This window comes from Pygocentrus nattereri, chromosome 4 (assembly GCF_015220715.1).
Source record: "Pygocentrus nattereri isolate fPygNat1 chromosome 4, fPygNat1.pri, whole genome shotgun sequence".
Taxonomy (NCBI): Eukaryota; Metazoa; Chordata; class Actinopteri; order Characiformes; family Serrasalmidae; genus Pygocentrus; species Pygocentrus nattereri.
In genome coordinates this window covers 29,726,412-29,749,162 of record NC_051214.1, presented here as the reverse complement: position 1 = coordinate 29,749,162, position 22,751 = coordinate 29,726,412, and the positions used below count along the sequence as shown (strand labels likewise).

General features: G+C 38.8%; 1 protein-coding gene across 4 annotated transcripts in view; it reads right to left on the bottom strand.

The window, feature by feature from the left end:
• trappc8 (trafficking protein particle complex 8) overlaps positions 1–22,751 on the bottom strand; it is a 57,931-nt gene that overhangs the window by 20,400 nt on the left and 14,780 nt on the right. For all 4 annotated transcript variants that reach the window (XM_017689197.2, XM_017689204.2, XM_017689190.2 and 1 more), the window contains 15 exons: positions 21,989–22,251; positions 21,443–21,558; positions 19,964–20,114; positions 19,775–19,875; positions 17,552–17,657; positions 17,220–17,351; positions 15,003–15,227; positions 8,750–8,858; positions 5,692–5,886; positions 4,114–4,277; positions 3,931–4,005; positions 3,595–3,694; positions 2,895–3,043; positions 1,876–2,309; positions 696–864 (listed from right to left, as the gene is read on the bottom strand). In XM_017689197.2, the coding sequence (XP_017544686.1) occupies positions 696–864; positions 1,876–2,309; positions 2,895–3,043; positions 3,595–3,694; positions 3,931–4,005; positions 4,114–4,277; positions 5,692–5,886; positions 8,750–8,858; positions 15,003–15,227; positions 17,220–17,351; positions 17,552–17,657; positions 19,775–19,875; positions 19,964–20,114; positions 21,443–21,558; positions 21,989–22,251 (2,489 nt within the window). The remainder of the gene's footprint in view (positions 1–695; positions 865–1,875; positions 2,310–2,894; positions 3,044–3,594; positions 3,695–3,930; positions 4,006–4,113; positions 4,278–5,691; positions 5,887–8,749; positions 8,859–15,002; positions 15,228–17,219; positions 17,352–17,551; positions 17,658–19,774; positions 19,876–19,963; positions 20,115–21,442; positions 21,559–21,988; positions 22,252–22,751) is intronic.

The window sequence follows — 22,751 nt, the reverse complement described above, 5'->3', positions numbered from 1 at the left end:
TGAGGGGGAGTCTTTTGGAAAGTGCCATTGAAGATTCAAAACAAGAGAAGAAGTCATTATCTTAGCCCTCATTCTTCTCACAATATCATTAGCATGCATGAAATGCTAAGTCACTAAATGGACCAAAATAGAAGATTTTTTTTTTTTTTTTTGTCGACAAATTTCCTGTTCCTCCTTGGTGGCACCCGTTGTGTAACAAGCATTCATCTGCAAATGTCCATAGTGACTGCAACTTAAGAAGAGGTGTGTTTTCCTAGCAAAGTGACGCTTTGATGAGGATTCTAAAGTGAACGGGATACGAGTGCATTTGTGGATGAAAACTAAAAAAAGTAAGTATTCCACGTATCTGCAGGATACTTGGTAAACTAAAGTCATTCTGAATGGAGTTGTAGGGCAAAGTAGTACCACTAAAAAATCCCTTTTCTATAGATTTACCAGTTTTACCATCATCTATATTACATGCAAAAACTCAGAAGATGTGTTCAGGCTCACTGATTGTTTTGGACAATAAATAAAATAGCTATAATGTGTATAGACATTGCCACCTCGGTTCTTATCAATACCACTGTAAAGAAATCTAAATCTCTGAATGAGTTTGTTTACAACTCAACTGAACGATGCAGAAATCTTGAAAAATCAATAGAATTCCCCTTTAATGAGCGCAGGAAACGCAAAGATTATTTGAATAAGCATACAGTGTTGATGTTCTCCACATCCACAAACACCAGCATGCTGCCGCTTCGCTCTTCCTCTCTCTCATCCCTCTTGCCTCTGCCTGGCAGTGTGTTACTGCGGCATGCTGTCGCCCTCACACTCAGCGAACGACTTGCACAGATAACGGCTTTGTGACGCAGCACTCTGTGACTGAGAGAGACAGAGAGAGAGACAGAGAGAGAGACAGACAGAGAGAGACAGAGAGAGACAGAGAGAGACAGACAGAGAGAGACAGAGAGAGACAGACAGACAGACAGACAGACAGACAGACAGACAGACAGAGAGAGAGAGAGAGAGAGAGAGAGAGAGAGAGAGAGAGAGAGAGAGAGAGAGAGAGAGAGAGAGAGAGAGAGAGAGAGAGAGAGAGAGAGAACAGAAGAAAGTGAAAGCATGAAAAGGAACAGAAACAGGCCAAGTGAAATTTCTGATTTAGACAGACAGACAGACAGACAGACACTCTCAAGGTTATGGACTCTAAGTCATTTTGCAACTACTAATGATAAATTAATTATCTCTGCCATAAAGCACGTTTCCAGATGAAAACTCTCTCACTGAACTGTAAATAAAGCACTCAACACCCACAAGCAGAAGTGTGAAGCCCTCCTTTACCATTTAAGACTTCTTTTTAAAGGAGGAAGCAAGAAAACATATTGGAGAAACCTTCCTGGACAACAATTACATTACTTACAAACTTACCAATCTTACAAACATACATTTGATAAGCCTACATTAGTAGTTTCCAGCCCCCTCCTTCAAACACTCTGCAAATTTTATATCAAGCTCAGCTTTTCAGAAATAAGTTATCAAACATAAAAGAAACTAATGTGCAGAAAAATATGAAATCAAATTTTTGTGCACAATGCAATCCAGAACAAACATGGACGTACTTATTTTATGCTACTGAAACTGTACACACATTTTATATATATATATATATATATATATATATATATATATATATATATATGTATGTGTGTGTGTGTGTGTGTGTGTGTGTGTGTGTGTGTGTGTGTGTGTGTGTGTGTGTAAAAAGTTGGCTCATACTCTGCAATTAAACATCTTGAGATGAACTGGGCATTGTTAAGAATGGGTAAAACATGACTGCCGTTGGACCCCATTTTCTATGAAAAGTGGAATAACAACGCCGCTTCCTGCATTTACCCGAGCTTTGCATTTTTCTCCAGGCCCTCGTAGTAGAACAGGAAACTGATCTCATGCACTCCCTCTCGGTCAGGTCCTCTGAGCCACAAGGGGATCTGTAGCGCCTCTCCTGGTCCCAGCACCCCACCTGTTAAAGGTATTTCCACCACCGTAGGTCTGTTGTCCCCAGTAATGCCAAATGCTGCCGGAGACACCAGCGTTACGGCAGCATCAGACGGGGGTGTGACCATAGTCTTGTACGCAGAGCAATGCTCAGCAGCTGTAGGGGTAACAGGGGTGAGGTCAGCGGTGGCACTGCCAAAGGTGAAGAACTCCGGGTGTGTGGACGCCACTCGCAAGCCAGCAAGAGGAACTGCGCTCACGTTGACAAATTCCACCCATGCTTTCCTGATCTCACCACACAGCAAACCCGTAGGGAAGTTTATGAAGAACACCTACAACAGGCAGAGTGAGACCGAGAAAGAGAAAGAAAAGTGGTGATTCCAGCTTCAACGTTACCATTATTAACTGTTGTAAAAAGAGACTCAGTGCTGCTGTGCTGAACCCAGGCCTTATTAAAATTGCATGTGCACACATGCACTTAAACACACAAGCCGGGCAATATGATGAAGAATCTTGTCACAATATATTTTTCCATCTTATTTAGTATTAATAATTACCACATGCATTTTCTAAGTGTGAATTTTAATTCTGAAAAACATTGTTACCTTTCAATGCAAGTTAATGTAAAACAGGCTTCATTTTAATTTTAATAACTTCATTTTTATTGGTCCATTCATCAAGAAATTTTCACACAATGTAAAGGACAGCTGGTATGCTGAAATGATGTAGAAAAATAAAAATGGAGATGCATTATTTTGTGGACCGTGATGATAAGCATGCATTACTTCGTTTGGAAAAAAATATGTTTCTAGTATATTCTATGATTAATATCTTCTTATAACGGAGGCCACACACACACACACACACACACACACACACACACACACACACACACACACACACACACACACACACACCTCCAGCAGGGGCATTGGAGGCGTGATGATTGGGTCTAGGCGGCGGTCTGGTCCATGTCTAACTGAGGTCTTCTCCTCTTTGGTCACATTGAGTCTCGGTCCTTGGATCTCCAAGTCCTGCCGCCCACGCACAAACATTAACTGACTGGCTGCAAAGCACAAAAAGCAACAAGGCACCCATGATAATCAGTAAGAGTAGAATTGGGTACCTGACTGCAAACAAAGAGGAAATATCTGACATATCCATAAAATGTTTGATTGATTCCTCCCTCCACTACTTGGAAAGTTTAGATAAATGATAAATTTGACACTGCTAGGTTCATCTTAAGTGACTCAACTCTCGACACCACTCTAACACGGCACAGTGAATTAGGTTAGGTTGTTGTACATGAAAAAGTAGTGCAATAGCTAATTTCAGAGAGAAATCTGTTTTATTGCTGGTAAAGTCTGTTTTTCAGTATATAGTGTGCCATTTTGAAAATGGCAATAAATGTAAGACAAGGAACGGAGAAAATAATTCACAAGTGTCTACTACACTTCGACAAATAATGATTGCAGATAAAGTCCAGAGACGTACGTATAGTAATTGAACTTGACTACACAGCATTCCTCAACTAGTATTTTCACCAGTTAGAAAGCATGTCTGTTTAAACGCTTTCCGGGTTAAAAATGAGAGAATGTGCCAGCTTCTGTGTGATACCTTCACTAGCGCTGTTGTCCTCTTCTCTGGTGCCCAGGTTGTAAACAATACCAAGCACATGTAGCTCTCCTGTTTTATGAGGGAGCAACTTCAGTCGAGCCTGAAGGACAGAGATGGAGAAGATAGAGAGACAGGACACTGAAATTAGAGAATGAAATAAAATTAAACAGCAGATACATTGAAAAATAAATCATTTTGGGACATACAAACTCTCCAAACAAACAGAAAGACAGAAAAGAACAAGATAAGGGAAAAGTGACAAGTTGAACTGGCAATCAAGAACAAGAAAAGCAAGAAGAAAGGAAGAGGAGCACTCCAAGGAGAAACAGCTCTCACCACTTTTGTTTCTTCTAGACCAACAGTAAACTCCGGAATGACTTCAGTGCTGATAATGTCATTAAGAGCTGTGGCCTGGGACACGAAAAGGAGGCTTAATTAACCACAGATAATTAAAATGGAGAAAACCTGCACTCTTCACTCCCAGACTAGATGAGCTGATTGTGGAGATGCAGATCTTACTTTGCCTGCAGCTGCCTCCTTTTCATTGGTAATGGTTTCTCCAGTTGTGCCTCCCTGAGGTTTAGAAAAGTCCTTTGTCGTGAACTTCCACAGCAGAGACAGGTCTGACAGAACCAGTGGAACCTTCAGAGGGTTCCGAAACACCACCTCCACAAACATAGGCTCTGAAGCAGCACAATAAATGGAAAAGGAGGCATGTTGGCAACGTTTTATACCACAGACACTTGTAGGATGAAATGCTTAATTCAAAAGAAAAGGGTGCACATATACAGTACAGTGGTCACTGTACAAATAAAAAATGTTTTTGAAAAACATGGCTTTGAAATCCTTCCCAAAAGTAGTTTTCAGTAGGTGAAAACTGCTAAGCATCTGTGGAACGTCAAGATTGCTGAAAAAGCATCCCAAGCTTCCTGAGGTAAAAAAACTGGCTACTTTGAAAAAGTCAATGTGTGATTCCACAGTAAATGTATGCACTATTGCTCTATATGTTTCATATAGTAGATTTGCTTAATTTGAAGGAACATGCCTGTAAAACTTCCATGCACTCCCACAATTTCTCTACTGCTTGCTTTCTCGATTTCCCTCTCTCTCTTTCATGGCCTATGTGTACAGCTAAGCCCAAATAATGGTCTTGCTAACTGTTTACCACAGATTAAATAAAATGAAAGCTGTGTTTATACAAAGCTCAACTAACATGAGTATTCCATATGCTATATTGTTTGTAATTCTAGTGGCAAACCACTTGAGAAATGCAGTTAAAAAAGGCTCCAATTTTTAACAAGACTTTCATGGAAAATGTGAATGAGTGCATCCCTGAAAAATACTGGATGCTGCAAGTGTAAAGCTTTTCATTGTATATAAGGAAACCTGTTTCCTCTGTACATATGACAATAAACACTTTGAACTTGAACTTGAACTAAATTAAATAAAGCCCAAACATTAGCAGTGAAAGGTCAGGCTCAGGCTTAAAGTTAGACACAATAAAACGCACACATACATACACTGCAGTAGAGTTGGGGAATGGAGCTGAGATCTGACATTAACATTCTCATGATTAAATCAGAGCAGCCATCATTTCATTTAAGTCTCTATATGCTAAAATGAAAAGCTGAAACATATGAGTATGGTGCGAGTAATTCGCAGAGGGTGTGAGGTCATAACCGATCCCTTGTTAAAACTCAATCTTCTTCTTTTCATAAACCTTTTCAGAAATCAGCAGCAATATACAGAGTAAATAAACCTAACTACAAAAACAAATGAATAATTTAAATTCAACAGAACACAACCCTCTGTGATTTCAAATCCAATGCTGATGAACGTTGTGTTTTGAAAACCTGGGAAGGCTGGATGAAAGACAAAAATAATAATCAGCCACACAACTCAAAAGGTAAAGTGTTAATTGAAAAGGTACTGAAGCTAGTATTACTTCAAACATGGATGCTGAACTGCACTGACCAATTTTATTTGTAAAGCCACATTACGCAAATGAGTGCTTCAATTAGAAAACAACCAAATAAACAAAAAAAACTTCCAGATTCAGTGGGGGATGGAGGGATGAAAGGAGAGCAGCACTCTTACCTTCCACTACAGCAAAGGGGTAACGCAGGTTTTCTGTGTGGCTGCTAAGGCAGTACTGCGTGGGCTGGAAGCTGATGTGCACACTCCCCCTATTAGCCACGGCAACCACCTGTTCTTCCAGCTCCGCCCACAGCTGGGCCTGCTCCTGGTCAAACTCCTGATCCAGCCACACGTGGGTGGCAGCTTGTTTCTCCCCTGTCATCACACACACACACACACACACACACACACACACACACACACACACACACACACACACACACACCAATATCTAAACATGGCATGCCATGTAAAGCCATTATTCACTAAATATGTCTTAACTGATTGATTACTTTTAGGTAAGAGTAAACTGTACAAATTTGACTTTTGGCCAAACACTAAAGCCTTAGATCGCTGTGGGTCTCAAACAGGAAGTCCAGGAGGTCTTGATTTGAAAAATCAGAGTATACAGAGGAAAATAATGCAATTTCATAAAAAAAATGTTATCAAGCAAAACAAATTCATACACAAAAATCTTGCCAACATATCCCCTGAACTGACTACAAGCTAGCTAAAACTCTTCATTCAGAATTAACTCTTCATTCATTCAGCAAATCAGGAATGGTATCAGACAATGCAAAAATCAATGGCCTCCTACACGGACCAGCGTTCATAGCTGACTAACATGTCGCAGTCTGTTTCTCACTAGCTCATAGATATGCATCAATGCATGTCATTACAAAACTAACAACAGCGCTGAGTGTGAACAGCCTACACTCGTCTGGCGAAAGGCTCTCGGATAAAAATGCCTACATAGCACTAACAGCTTATTCAGCAACAACTGCTCTGAACCCACTTAGTAGTGCCAAGCCATTGTTCTTTCAACCCAAGTTACAAACTTTGAACTTCTTTTCCTATATTTTTTCTTCTCTGGTCCTGTAGGCACACCATCTTCACTCACATTAACAATTAATCATGATTATATCTCAAAAGTGGTACTGACTGCTTTTGTACTTCACAGCTCAACACATTACCAGCTCCAAACAACACTGATCCTTTTGTGCACGTGTGCAAGTGCTGCAGTGAGGATTTGTGTCTAAGGTCCATGACACACCCAAGCTGCTGTTTAAGAACTAGCAGCAACTTTGTCAGACTGATGATCACCTTCCCTCAGCTCTCTGTCCCCTGTGAATGTTTGCGCTCAAACACACTGCGAAGAACACAGCTGACGGCCGACGAGAGCGTACTTAATGTGCCTTCATGAAAGGGTGCAACTCTGTAGCAGCAGTTATTCTAAAACTGTAAAACTGCAGCGCTGAAAGGAAATAATATATCCTTCAAATGTATTATAAGCTTCAAATCTGTTAAAGCTAAACCTCCAGTGAAAATGAAAGTAAAACTACTGTCAGCTGGTACTGTGTTGGTAAAAAGGGTACTTAATAGTAAATGTTAGTACATTAAATGGTGAATAAAAATGTCCCAATTATATTAGTATTCAAATTATATGAAAAAAGTACACAGGTCATGAAATGACTGTCCTATGCTTTATTTTTTGTTAGTGGGTCATCAGAGCACCCTCAGAACTTTCATGTGTCAGTGTTTATTCAAATTAAAATAATTATTCAAATTCAAATTAAATAATTAAATATTTGGATATTTCAATTGTAAAAATATTGCATTTCTAGTGTTACAATGTTGCAACTTAACTGGCACTGAAATAAATGAGTATTTTCTGGGTGTCCTCTTGAGAAGGCCATTTTCTTGTGTTGCCTTCTTTCTTGTTTTCGTTTCTCTCTTCGTTCAGCCTCTCTCATAGCTGAGTGACAAGGACCTATTAGACTAGACCAGAGCCATACACAACACAATGACTACAGGCCATGTTCGGCCATCAAAGATCTATCCGAGAGTTGGCTTGGTTTGTCTCTGGCCTAAAACTTAATCTTTCAGTATCTTGTCATTAATTTACTACAATCCTGCACAAAGCAAATGGCTTACTCATTACTCATGTCCTTAGTGTCCTTTTTTTTTTTTTTTTTAAATCATGGAACTTCAGAACTGCACCTAGAAAAAAAAAATATGTTTCCGTAATCTTCAATTACCAGGACTACTGGCCTTCCGCCTCCAACCTTTAACTATGAAATGAAACAGACAACAAGAGTTCACACTGTCTTAGCCTGGTTTAACTTACACTTACTGCATATGATTTTCAAACAGACTTTTAATTAAAAAATACTAATTCTCTTCTCTTCATCACAACACAACATCCTCAGGGTTGCTCTTTTTCAGCCATCACAATTTACCTGCCTTTTCTATCAAATGTCATAAAACAAAGATATTATGAGGGACTTTCTTTGCTCAGCCTTTTTTTGACTGTAGGGTGAATATTCGCTGTAATTGGCTTAAGTGTGGTTTTTTTTTTTTTTTTGTGGTTAATTTATTTCTGCATTAACGTGCAAAACCTCAGTCATACTTGGCTCTTTAGTTTTCATTTAAAAGTTTTGAGTGAAAATGACTTTTTAAATTAGAAGTTGTGAAAAGTGCCATAGGCTTGAGTTAGTCAGATAGTTGCCCAGTAAAACACGTGTGTTGTGAGAACCATAAAGTTTAGCACAGTGTAATTAAGTCACTCTGAGAGCACACTAGATTCTAATATACTCTATAAAAAGCACATATACTGCACAATAGAGAATGAACCAAAAGTCATCTGCTTCCTCTTTTCACAAACGTGCCATCTCCATCTCCAGCTCACTCCATGCAAAGCTAGCATGTACAAAACAGATCTAAGATCACCATGTCTACTGCTTAATGATGGGTGGAGAGTTATAAAGCTCTCCAGCACTGGGCTGCAGAGCAGGGGGAAAGTGTTCTCCTAAAACTAAACCTTCCTAATATAAAACCTTAAAACTAAACATCTAATATAAAGCCTTCAGAGAAAAGTACCAGCTGTTCCTGCAGAAAAAGAGGGGTTACAAACTCACTTACTACTCACTATTACTACTCTCAATTTCAGAAGGAACACTGAAAAAGGGCTGATGGCTTCAAAACAGTGTATGTAATGTGTGTGCACATGCTATCTTACCTTCTGCGAGTCTGGGCTCATGGCCAAAGAACACGCGTGTCTGAGCACTGTGAACACAGGGCAGGGGCAGCTGAGGCAAGGAGCCCTCATTGGACGGCTGGCTCAAACTCTGAGAACATACAGGAAAATAGATAAGACATTAAGACAATTACATGACATCAAAATATATGTAAAAAAAAAAAAACACAACATTTCTAAAGCCATTACATGCCTTTTCTTATCAAAATACTCAAGACAAAGAGTTTATCATGCACACTTATCTTTTGCTACACTCATTGACCACTTTTTTAGGAACACCTATCATATAGGCATACAAACAATTACATACCTGCACTATCATGTAAATAATAATTTTAGAGAATGTATTATTTTTTTTTAATGGAACAACTTTTCCCAAGTAAAAACTCAAAGTAATTCTGGAGCATTTCATAAAGAAATTTTAACAAATGAATGTTCAGTTAAATTCTGGGGGGAGCAAGAACAAAAATTATATATATATATATATATATATATATATATATATATATATATATATATATATATATATATATATATATATATATATATATATATTACTTGGGTGTTGCAAGTCTAGTAGGTGCTATGCCATTGCTGAAGTGTCGGTACTTCTTCAGAACGGGCTGCCAACCACAAATGTCCAACAGTGGTCCTGCAGTCAGAAACTGACCACTAATGAAGGACTAGAGGATAAACCGTGCATGGAAAAAGATGAGCTATAGTCTCCAATTGCACACCTACAAGGTATCTCTACTGACTAGATGTTTCCAATACAGTAGCCAGAGACTGTAGAATTTCCACAAATGTTCTTTTCACCTTTGCTTGATCTGCATATAAATCATACATATCCCGCTCTCTGAATTTCACTCCGACATTGAGAAAGAAATTCTCTTCCAGAGAAGCATCCTGCATTTCTCCTCCGTGTGTCCTCTATATGCTGAATCTCAGTTCAGTTCATTCTTCCTTCAGCATGTTCCCTTCACTTTGTAACAGTTCCCTACTTAACGTATGGTGTACTTTACATCTAAAGCCTTTAGCTCATGCCCCATATAGTGTCCTACACGTGAGATGTGCAATCTTTCGGATTTAGCTGCAGTGAAAGGAACGTGCTACAGCAAATGTAAAAGAGTAATGAGGTCTGGCTGCTGTTACACTTCTTGAAGGGCTACATGCTGGTTAGATGTCTGCCATCATGTGACAAACCTACTGACCCTGTAGTAAAGTGTTAGAGATGCAGAGGCCTTTATGAGAGATGTGCAGTATCCCAATGGCCGGTGCACACTGGGGCTGGGTTCTGCGCAGTGATGCTTTCAAGCAATGTTACAGCTCTCTTTTACATGCTTCACACATTACTGCACTTACATACACAGAGGTACCACTGAGGTGAATGTGTCTCACTCTCCCAGTCTCTTACACATACACTAACTGCAATCCTGCATTTTATTTCCCTGCGGACAAAGACAAGGACTCAGTATCATTTTATAATGAAGCAACAGAAAGTGCCACAGGGAGGTGTTGACTTTACACCATTATTCTTCAAAACGTTCCGTATACCAGCCTGAAGTCAAGCTTCTAGGGATGCAGTGATACAGAATTTCTAGGTTAATAATCATCAGGGTTCAACACTAATTATTGCCCTGGGCAAGTTTAATGTTAATTCGGCACAGCAGCTTCAAAAATCACTTGCTGACGTTTTCAGGGACAACGGATTCGGTGAACAATGAACTTGACATTGCTTCCATTCACTTTTCTCATCCAAACATACCCTCACTGCAGACAAAAGGGTGTAATCAAGGCATGCATAGAGTTAAATCTAGCAATTTACAATGTTGGTTATTTATTGCAGCACGAGTTATTATTATAAACACTACAACGCTAATGAACAAATGACTCAAGCAAGTAGTGAATGAGGTTCTGCTCACACAGAAGTATTGCTGACACGAAGTTACTGGTCACTAAACATTCTGCCTTGGTAGACGCCAATCCTAAACACTATGTGATTTCAGTCCATTTTTAAAAGAAAATCAATCACAGCTCCTTCCCTTATACAGGTGGACACACTTAGGCTAGCTAAACAAAGGCAAATGTGACATCCAAAATCTGTCTGACAACAGAACTGCAGAGTATAAACTTCAATACGGTGATTTTTAAAATTGTCTTTGTAAAATGGGCTGTACAGAGATCTTGTTATCGCTGTTAGTTTCAATGCAGTGTGGCATGAGCTAGCAAAGCTTCTATAGCCCATTTTTTATTGTGTCTGCTCAGTACTTGGTGTGCAGCATGTCATATTGAATTAAACATCTTTACAAATAGTGTTCCTCCGCCAAAACTGTCTACTGAGGCAGCATTTCATGCAACATCATCGGAATTAGTGTTTTTTGTACACTGTGAGCATCCAAATCACACAGTTTATGTCTGGCTTCAGAAGACACTCAACTACAGCTTAACCAGCCAGACATAAGACTTCAACAAAACAAAACTCCACGGAAGATCTCCTCAGATTAGCTTTAGTTCTGATTCATGCTCTCACTGTCCAACAGAGAATGATGTAATATGAGACAGATGAGGATGAAAACTATAAAACATACTTAACTTAAGGCTCTACTGAAGTGCTTTTCTGAAGTTAAACAAAATCTGCTCAAACACTGCTCATTCCAAGGTAATTAATGTAACAGCTAATGCAGGTCATTTCAAATTAAATTAAACTATCAACTACTTTAATGCTAGGTAAGTTACTCAGCATGGTATTGGAATTAGTATCAGCAAGTACTTAAAAACATGTATTCATATTCAGTGAAAAAAATCAGTGCATCACTATTTACAACAGTAAATGTAGTGTTAGGACTTTTGCTCAACTATGGAAAAGGAATAAAACTCCACACTTCCATGTGTGAAACAGTGGTGTTATCCACCATGCTATCCATCCAGAATAGACGTAAAGACGTAGCTTAAATTTCTGATGCATAATTAAGAATTAAGAATATTTGGGTGATTAATGCTGAGCCAAGTTTACAAATGATTAGCACCAATTAACAACTCATTCCAGCACTCCTCGCCCCTCCTGGCCATTAGAGATTAATAAACTGTCCAACACTATTACAGTCATTATTAATTTAAATCATATACAAAATATTGTTAGAATACTAAAGACTGAACCCAGTCACAGGAATCAAATTAAATTATGCACTTACTGTATTGTTACACCACTACTGCTGATATAACATCTAAGTTACAACAAGGGGCTACATAAGGCACCATCAGACAAAACTACAAAACTAGCTATGATGACCATTCATAAAGAGCACATGCAGGGCTAAGGTCTGGCCAGAGATAAATAAAGAGAATAAAGTGGGTCAGCGTTCAGAATGAATCCAGCTGACTCATCCTCACACTACCATTCCTGCAGACGCTGAAGCAGACCACTTATTCACTTTCTATTAAAATAAAAACCTCTTTTCTCCTGTGTGGGAGCAAGAAAAAGTATAAAACCCTCAGGCTAATGACTCACTATGGAACTTAATAGTGAAAAGAAAGGGTAAAAAAAACAAAACAAAAAAAAAAAAATAAAAAAATAAAAACACAATGTCCAGCTCAGGCATCTGGTTGCTTATTTTAGGCCATCGAGGAAACCGGTGCAAAACCTTAATAAGCTTAAGTATAGTTGTATTCTTACTTTACCATGTGTGTTTCAGTGACCTCTGAAAAAATTATTTAAAAATAAATAAATAAAACCTGATGACATTATAATCGTTCTGCCACAAATTATATGTACATGCACTATATGTTGCAATATGTTGGCAATTACAACACTGACATATATTAATGTCAAAGAACAGCTGAGGCTATATTGAAATTGTTTTGGCTAAGAGTTGACATTTGTGTAGACTACCAGGACAGCACAGAAAAAGGAAACAGTATTTTAGGATGCAGGTTATTTCAAATCACAGATTTGCACAGAACACCCAAAACACATCCCACAGACTACAGTCTGCCCAGCACATGACTAGCCTCAGTCTCAGATGTTCTGCCCACAGAGGTATTTAGATTGCCTGGTACTTATTGTATGCTAACATGGCCATCTCAGTCTTCTGGTCAGTTAGATGCTTATCAGCTCTCTGGCACATGCACTTCCATACACTGGTTTTTAGCAGTTTGATGAAAAATGTGCAAATGTGTGAAACATTTGCAAACAGTGAGCCTTTTTGTGCTGGCTGGCATACATACCACTTAGTTTCATGCAGGTCTGGTTTTGTTGTAGCATTTTTACAATTGCCTGCTTCTACATATCATACAGAATAACAGTTAATAGTATGTTGTTGGCTTGCGGGCTAGCATACAACAGAACAGCACAAAGCATGTGTTATGTGTGAAATAACAAGGTGAGCCTGTTACTCAAAAATGACGAACTTTACAAGCTGTAGTGCAACTACTTTATTTCTACTGTTCACCACTAACAACAACACATACACTGCTGCTCCTGCTCTAAAAACCCCCTCTTTTCTTTTTCTTCCTTCATAATAAAAGTCCCCCTTTTTTACGGTACTAACTTTTACAGCTACATATATAGCATAACCAATATACACACGTGGACAAAATTGTTGGTACCCCTCGATTAATGAAAGAAAAACCCACAATAGTAACAAGAATAACTTTAATTTGACAAAACTAATAATAAATAAAAATTCTATGAAAATGAACAAATGAAAGTCAGATATTGCTTTTCAACCATGCTTCAACAGAATTATTCAAAAAAATAAACTCATGAAATAGGCCTGGACAGAAATGATGGTACCCTTAATTTAATATTTTGTTGCACAACCTTTTGAGGCAATCACTGCAATCAAATGATTCCTGTATCTGTCAGTGAGACTTCTGCACCTCTCAGCAGGAATTTTGGCCCACTCCTCATGAGCAAACTGCTCCAGTTGTCTCAGGTTTGAAGGGTGCCTTTCAGCTCCTTCCAAAGATGCTCAATAGGATTTAGGTCAGGGCTCATAGAAGGCCACTTCAGAATAGTCCAGTGTTTTCCTCTTAGCCATTCTTGGGTGTTTTTAGATGTGAGTTTTGGGTCATTATCCTGTTGCAAGACCCATGACCTGAGACTGAGACCAAGCTTTCTGACACTAGGCGTCACATTTCTCTCTAGAATTCCTTGATAGTCTTGAGATTTCATTGTACCCTGCACAGATTCAAGACACTCTGTGCAAGATGCAGCAAAGCAGCCCCAGAACATAACAGAGCATCCTCCATGTTTCACAGTAGGGACAGTGTTCTTTTCTTGATATGCTTCATTTTCCCGTCTATGAACATAGAGCTGATGTGCCTTGCCAAAAAGTTCCATTTTTGTCTCATCTGTCCATAGGACATTCTCCCAGAAGCTTTGTGGCTTGTCAACGTGTAGTTTGGCAAATTCCAGTCTGGCTTTTTTATGTTTTGTTTTCAACAATGGTGTCCTCCTTGGTCGTCTCCCATTGAGTCCACTTTGGCTCAAACATCGACAGATGGTACAATCTGACACTGATGTTCCTTGAGCTTGAACTTCACCTTTAATCTCTTTAGAAGTTGTTCTTGGCTCTTTTGTTACCATTCGTATTATCCATCTTTTTGATTTGTCATCAATTTTCCTCCTGCTTCCACGTCCAGGGAGGTTGGCTACAGTCCCATGGATCTTAAATTTCTGAATAATATATGCAACTGTAGTCACAGGAACATCAAGCTGCTTGGACATGGTCTTATAACCTTTACCTTTAACATGCTTGTCTATAATTTTCTTTCTAATGTCCTGAGACAACTCTTTCCTTTGCTTCCTCTGGTCCATATTGAGTGTGGTACACACCTTGTCACCAAACAGTACAGTGACTACCTGTAGCCCTATATATAGGCCCACTGACAGATTACAAGATTGTAGACACCTGTGATGCTAATTAGTGAACACACCTTGATTTAACGTGTCCGTTTGGTCACATTTTTCAGGGGTACCATCATTTCTGTCCAGGCCTGTTTCATGAGTTTATTTTTTTAAATAATTCTGTTGGAGCATGGTTGAAAAGCAATATCTGACTTTCATTTGTTCATTTTCATAGAATTTTTATTTATTATTACTTTTGTCAAATTAAAGTTATTTTTGTTACTATTGGGGGTTTTTCTTTCATTAATCGAGGGGTACCAACAATTTTGTCCACGTGTGTAAATAAAACAATGCATGTCTATATTATGGACTTAACAAGCCTCTTACTTTGTAGACATAGAGGTATTCCCTGAGGAAGGCGCTCTGCTGGGTGGCTGTCTGCTTGCTGTCGTTGATGAGAATGTGCCGGAAAGCGGCCACAGCGTTCTCTGGCTGCCGCAGTGTGAAGGACTGGCGGCCGATGGTGAAGTTGATGTGATCTTCAGCTAGAGTCCAGCCCTTCCCCTTGTACACCTGCATGGCCTGGCAGTAACACCGCAGTGCATGTCTCTTCTGCAAAGTGAGGGAGAAAGAGAGTGAGAGAGAGAGAAAGATAGAGGGAGACTGTCTGAAAAAGATGAAACCTACAAGGACGAAACCTAATAAAGAGTCTATTTGACTTATAAAGTAGCTTTTCAATTACACAAAAAAAAAAAAATATGAAATATAGGTTTTACCTAAATAATTCTTTGATAGTTTCCTATTTCAAACTGTTGTTCACACAAAGGATGTACACTACTTTTCAAACGTTTGGAATCATTTGGTCAGCCAAAAAGCCTACACAGCTCAAAAACTACTCTATAACTATTCCAAACTACTCCTGAACAAGCCTGTAAAAACGCATTAAACATTAGAACTGTTTTTCACATCCAGTATTGAGTTTTAAGTGTTTTAATAAATAAATAAAATTATTCATTTGTTCTTATGAGCTATATTTTTTTTTTTTTAAGTTTGTTTCTCAGCATTTTACTGCAGAAAAATTATGGTCATAGCTCAGATGTAAGTAGACATTAGTGTTTCATTTCATTTGGCACAAGAGAGAATGGAGCTTCTCTAATATTGTATTTCTCCTGAGCTAATGTTAAAAGCCTAGTCACATCATAATGACAGAGTGGTTCTAATCCAGTGTGCCTTCAGCGAGCTGCGGTAGTCCAATATCTATGTTTTCTTTGTACTAAACAGATAAGAGACTGACCAAAATGTAAGACTTGGGCTCTACACAGCTCTCTGGTGGAGCATTGAGCTCAAACACCTGTTCTTAAATATGAAAATAAGTAAATTAACTTCAAACATTACATATCTGCATTTTTAAATTTCTATTTAATTTTTAAAACTTTCATAGTTTTTCAATAAGTCTGACTCGCTCCTATTCAGTGTGTATAGCATACTGAGTTCAGAGCCTATAACTTTAGCTTGCTAGCAGGAAATATAGTACTGGAATTCATTACATCATTACAGTGCTTAACAATTTAATGCATGTACTTGGTTGCACTTGGTTGTGTAGTTTGTTAGCTAGTTTATCCATGTCAAGAATGTTCAGTGTTTTATATTGACACTTTGAGTTTATAATGCTTCACAGTGTTATCTAACCAAACAAATTGTTTTGTTTGTATGTGTAGCAACACATTTGGGACAGACGCAACAAAATCCCAGTAAAGTTGTATTGTCACATCCACTCAGAGGCAAACTATTTTAATAATTATTCTATTATAATAATTTATCACTTCTTAGATCATCAATATGCCTGGCAATATCACACAGTACTATTTTTACAAACTTTTCATATTATTGAAAACAGTGATACCAAACTTTTGACCAATGGTTTCAAACAGTAGTGTTTATACACCTGTAAGCAAAAGTTTGAACACCCCCCCCCAGTAAAGCCAACATTTTGCTGATTTTCTAAAAATAAGTTAACACATTCTCTACAGGGAACAAACTTACTTCTTTTCCTTAACATTTTTCTGCTAACTTTAGTGCTCAATTTCTATTTATTTGCTGAGCTTAAAAGATTGGGAAAGAACTATAATACAAAATATGCCATAATATGAATAGGCCACATTTGTTTTTCCCCCTCCAATGTGTTAAATTCAGCAAATGAACAGTAATCATGCATTAAAGTGCACAGAAGTGCATTCTCTATAGAGAATGTGTAGTTATTGTCACTTAGAAAACCAACAAAACAAACAAGGACACCAAAACTTTTGTACACTTTTGTATGCCTGTGTGGGTTCATATGTCTGTAATGGCAATATCACAGCAGCTAAATGTCCAATTGCTAGGAGTCCTCGAAAGAAAACATCTCTTCTCCCTCTAATAAGGTCTTTCTCTCTTCCCACCGCAGTATGGTTGCTGTATTTATCCACATCTCCTGCGTGGCACTGCTCCCCAGAAGCCATCATTAAACTCAAAGCAAACTAAACATGGATCATGTTCGGGGTTTGACTCAAGAGGAGAATTCAGCTGTGATTTGATGTTCTACTAAAACAGCAGACTGTGTCTCACCTGTCCAGCCTTGCTGTAGCGATGGCCAGAGAGGATCATGTGGAAGGCAAACTTCCTCACCATTGGGCTACGCATATTAATGAAGCAGTGAGCCGCCTGCTCCAATAGGAGTGCGCTCCGCAAATCAGAGTCCTATCAGAGACAAGAGGAGACAGGCATGCAAAATAATAAATGCTTACAACACAAAGGCACATCTTTCTGAAAACAATGAACAAAAGCAGCAGAATATGTTAAACATCTCACAGTGTGCATTAGTGATATTCTTTACTGGATTCAGAAGCGGGAATTCAAGAACAGAAGTTGGTCAAAACACACACACGTTTTGACCTTACCTCACTTGTCATCTTGATTAGCAGAGTAGCAGCATCTGAATATTTGGCCTGACTCTTCAGCACCTCAGCACTCAACAGAGCGCAGCGCTCAGCCAGGACCATGTTTCTGTGACACACACACACACACACACACACACACACGTTACATTGCAGCATAAGTGCCTAAACAAAGAAGCATGTGCACCCCCATCTTTATTACAGTGGGACAAACGTGTTTGCTCCCCAGTGTAAATAACTTGTGTGAGTAAATTTAGGAGTGTGTAAGGCTACGTTTACACAGGAGGTAAAAGTGGCCCAAACCTGATCTTTTTCCTCATACACAACAGATTTGTCATTTGTGTGGCAGTGTGAACAGCAAAAAACACATGGAATCTGACATTTTCAATTCTGATTTGAGACACTTTTATATATGGTACTGAAATGAGATCTGCAGCAATGAGACTCAGTCTGAACAGCCAGATCGGAATTCATGCGACTTTTACGTCAGTACAACTCGGCTTTCATCATCATTTCACGCTGCTGAGACTGAGAAATATTTAGGCTGATGTTTCTGTACTAAAAATAGAAGAGACCGACCAAACAACCCTGTGTTTGAAGAGGTTTTGAACAAAATGGCCAAGCGCGGCTGGAGGAGACCAAAGCTGCAACGTCAGAGAACAGTTTAAAGAATCCAAGGACATGAACCAAAGAAGTGTCCGAATAATGTGTCCTTTCTACGGCAAACTCGATCCCAACTGTCAACCACTGTAACTTCACAATCGCTCCTGTGATGCTGGTAAAGACAAAACTGAAGCTCCGGAAGTGACTGGCGTTCGCTGGCCATCATGACTGTAAAGTGAAGTACTGTTCTTTTGTGCACGCCGGTCAGTTTAGGAGCTGATCTGTTCAGACTGATGCCACATACAGGTCACATTTAAAGGATAATGTAAACAGCCAAACAAAAAAAATCTGATATGGTGAGAAAATCAGATTTGGGCCACTTTTACCTGCTGTGTACACTTGTACCTGTGTCCCCCAGGTTTAAGTGCCATGTTTAACAAAATTATTTCTCATATAATTTTACCAAAACTATTACTTGAGAAGGACATAAGTGAAAATACTTTAATATGCCATTTATTTAGGAGCAATGAGTCTTGCTAAAATGCAGGACAGTAGATTTATGATTCAGCTGCCTGGTTTACAAATAAAATATATCCTCATTTTGGTTCATTCTGAACAGAAATGCTTCATCGTTCTACATCTCTCTCTCCAGTTGGTGACACTTAAAACAAAAAAGAATGGTTAGTGACATTCTGTTCAGAATGGATATTAGTCTAACTTGTAAGGTATTAACTGAAATATACTGCAGGGTGGGGGGCCGAGTTCCACATTAGACTGATAAGGCTATAGGCTACCACATGCCGGATGAGTCACAGTAGGTGACTTGGCTTGAAATTTACACCACGGAAAGCAGCCGATCCAAAGCTTTTAAGATGAACATACAAACGCTAAACTACTGTTTTCACCTTCACTTAATGTTACAAGTGAGTCACATAGTAACTTATTTTCTATCTGTGTGACTGTATGCCTTCAGCCAGCTCCAGCAGTCTTTCTGTTTTCTACATTTTCTTTGGACTAAACAGATAAGAAACTCAGATGAAAAAGACTGGGGCTCTACACTGCCCTCCAGTGAAGCAGAGTTCTAACGTCGTTCAGAAATATGAAAACACAAATGTTAGAAGTCACTTTGCTGAAAAACAATTCTAAATTTTTAAAAACCTTCATGGCTTTTTAACAAACCTGACTTATCACTATCCAGTGCATGTTACATACTAGGAGCAGAGCCTATAACTTTAGCTTGCTAGTAGTAGATGTAGCACTGGAATTCATTACATCATTACACCTCTTCATATTATTATACCATGTATATACTCGGGTATAAAACAGTGTGTTCTTTATTTTTTTATTTGTCTTAATATTTTGTCTTTGTGCCATTTTCAATTAAATACATGGTTTAAATGATTCATCATTACACTATTGTTATTTACATTTTACATGGTGTGCCACCTTTTTGGAAACAGGATTGTAGATATGTTAATCAGTGACAGACATAAATTATATAGAAATAATTGTTAGTTTCTGCCCTAAAATCTTGCAGAAATATACACTTAAAAAAAATACATATTCACAAAATACCCGATATATACCTAAGATGGAGAAAACGAGTTCATGCATGTGTCATACTTGCAGACATCTCGGTAGGTCTGGATGGCCGTCTCCATGTAGTGTGCAGGGTATGGCCGGGGAGCACCACTCTGCAGAAACGCAGATACAGCAGCCATCTCCTACACACACAGAGACATATTTTGCATGCTATGACTTTGCACATTAGAGTCATCACAGCGCATCTGTCTAGACGCAGGGGAGTCTTACCAGTGATCCTGCAGCATACAGCATAGCCTGGTCAGAGAGAAAGTCTTTCTTGGCAGTGTGGTAGCAGCTATAGGCCAGCTCATAGTGCTGAACCAGAAAACACAGGTCAGCCATCTTCCTGATCTGCAACTCTGGAGCTTCTGGGGGATACCTGTGGTCAAAAATAAACATTTGTTGAAAGAGCCATATTCTAGATTTGTCTTGTATTTCATTGTTTGCTTAAAAAGATTGTTTTGGTACATAAATCTAAACATAAAATCTAAATCATGGCCATTTTCCATTAACTCTTTATCCTTTACTATTAAATAGGCTGTTTCAGTTACTGTGCCTTCATAACTGCTTAAAGCAATAAGCCGCAAGTTTGTGCATTACAGTGATTTTATCATGGGGAAGGAAGTTAACATCCTCTTATCAGTGACAAAATAAACAATTATTCCACCAAGAAATGCAGTCTCTTATAAGTATGTGATTGGACTGCTGAAAGAGGGCAACAACACTGTCACCCATTGCTTCATATTGCAATCATTGCATAAACTTTAATCTTTTGTCAGGTTTTTATGTTGGATGAGTAACATAGCAGAGACTTCAGATGACTTCAGATGACAAACTAACGATCTAAAACGACAGCTATCTAGTACGACTCCAGATACAGATGGAGATTTGTTGACTCCTGCAGATTTTTGTCCTCTTAAGTGGACAATATGCCAACATGATTGCCAAACAAATATATTTTGACTGTTCCTGAAAACCTGTTCAGTGAAAAAAGCCACCCCATCTCTGCCTTCTTGATAACGTCCTCAAAAACTTGCCCTTGGTTATGAGTCTCTGAAGCCTGAGTTGAGTGTCAAGTCTTTAGTACAGACTTTTCAGCTGGAAATATTGCGTTTTACAAAAGCACACCTTAAATAAAACCTAGCAGATGTGACATGGTTTCAAATAACACTTCTTTCCCCATAAAAAACATCAGCCTGAAACACAGAAATGAAGTCCTACAAGCCATAAATGTGACATTTAAAGGAAAGAAGCAAAACATGAAGAAATGATCAGAAACTTGAATAGTGTGTAGTTTATACAGCACTTAAGCTAGCGGATACAATAACTCCTCCAGCTGAAGCTTTAGTAAGTTTCATAGGAAAGTGATCTGTAACTTACCGACAACTTCAGCCATAACAGCACACTTGCTATGCGAGCTACATGCTAGCCAACTGTAAGTAGTTTTGTCTCTTTCCATTAAATACCACATTTACTGCATGTCCATCAGACTGAAAAATTGTATGTTATACAACGTTCTTATCTGAAGCTGTTTCAAACCAGACACTGCTAAGAGCTGCAGGAGAACAGCACTATAGTAATGACTGGTCACGTCCACAGCAAGTCACAGACGTACGTTTGGAAATTAGTGCTATTTATTTGCATCGTTTGACACACGTCCTCAACTCTGGTGTATAAGTGAAAAAAAGGTAACATCAGCATACTCACAGCAATCCTGCAGTGTTCTTTAGTTCCGCAATACTCTTCTCTGGAACCTTCCCACCCCCGAACCACTTTTTTGTGGCTGAGAAGAGAGACCTACTCAATCCTTTCCTGGACACCAGCTAAAGGAAGTGGGAGAGAGCTTTAGTAAAGCAGAGATATGCTTGACATGGACAGAGAATTAAGGCAGAGGAGAGCAGCCATGAAAAGGGGAAAGTGGAACAAGAATGTTTCAACAAATGAGTCAGTCAAATTCAAGTCTGGCATTAAAATCTGTATGCCTAATGACAGCACTGCAAGTGAATGGGAATGTCAAAGTGTAAGAGGGATGAAGACAAATTTCAGAGTAACTGTTTCTTTGCTCTGTTGAAAGTTCATTAAGTGAGCAAATCTTCAGCCCTGAATTTCACACTGAAAAGTGATCCACGCTGCAGGATGAAACACCGTGTAATACTTTTTTCTGACATAGGTGCCATCCTGGGGACAGGGACAGGAACAACTCACTTTTCAGGTTTAGAAGCATTATCTGCGTGTGCGTGCATGTGTAAATACCTGATCGTTGAGCTGGCGGATGTTTTTCTCTATGTGCGGTAGCAGTCCTCTGAAGGTGAACTCCTGGATGAACTGGCGGATACGGTCATGGTCATTGAGGGTCAAGCAGGCTCCGTGAGCTGTGGGGGCAGCTCCAGGAGTCACACTGCCCTGTTTCTGAGTCCGTGCTGTGTCAGCACTGTTCACTGCCTTGCTGGGGTTGCCAGGGAAACCAGGGTCAGCTGACTGTTCCAGCTTGAGCGGATGGATCTCAGAGACCACGTCTAAAATTGCAAGGACAGCGCCAGGTGAAATGGTAAAGAAACAATCCCTAAACATACATAAGCCTAGGGGTGGGCAATATAGTAAAAATAATATATCACAAAGAAAATGTCACAATACCTATCACTTTGACAAAGACAAAAAATGCTATTAATGTTATATTTAAAAAATATCTATTAAACATTATGAACAACAATCATTATACGTTTCACACAATGTGCTGCACTAAATCTTTTTTTTTTTTTTTTTTTTTTTTTTTTAACCTGTCATGTCTGGCCATTTTTGCAATTGGAATGGTAATCCGAATGTACTGATGTACCAAACATATTTGTTTTCACAAGAAAAAGCTCTATAGGTTACTAAAGCCTATTCTTGTTAAAATTTTATTTTATTTGTTTGGCCAGGCCTGACAGGCAATAAAAAAGAGGACAGGAAAGAAAGAGAAGAAGGGAGGAGAGAGAAAATAAATAAATAAATAAATAAATAAATAAATAAATATAAT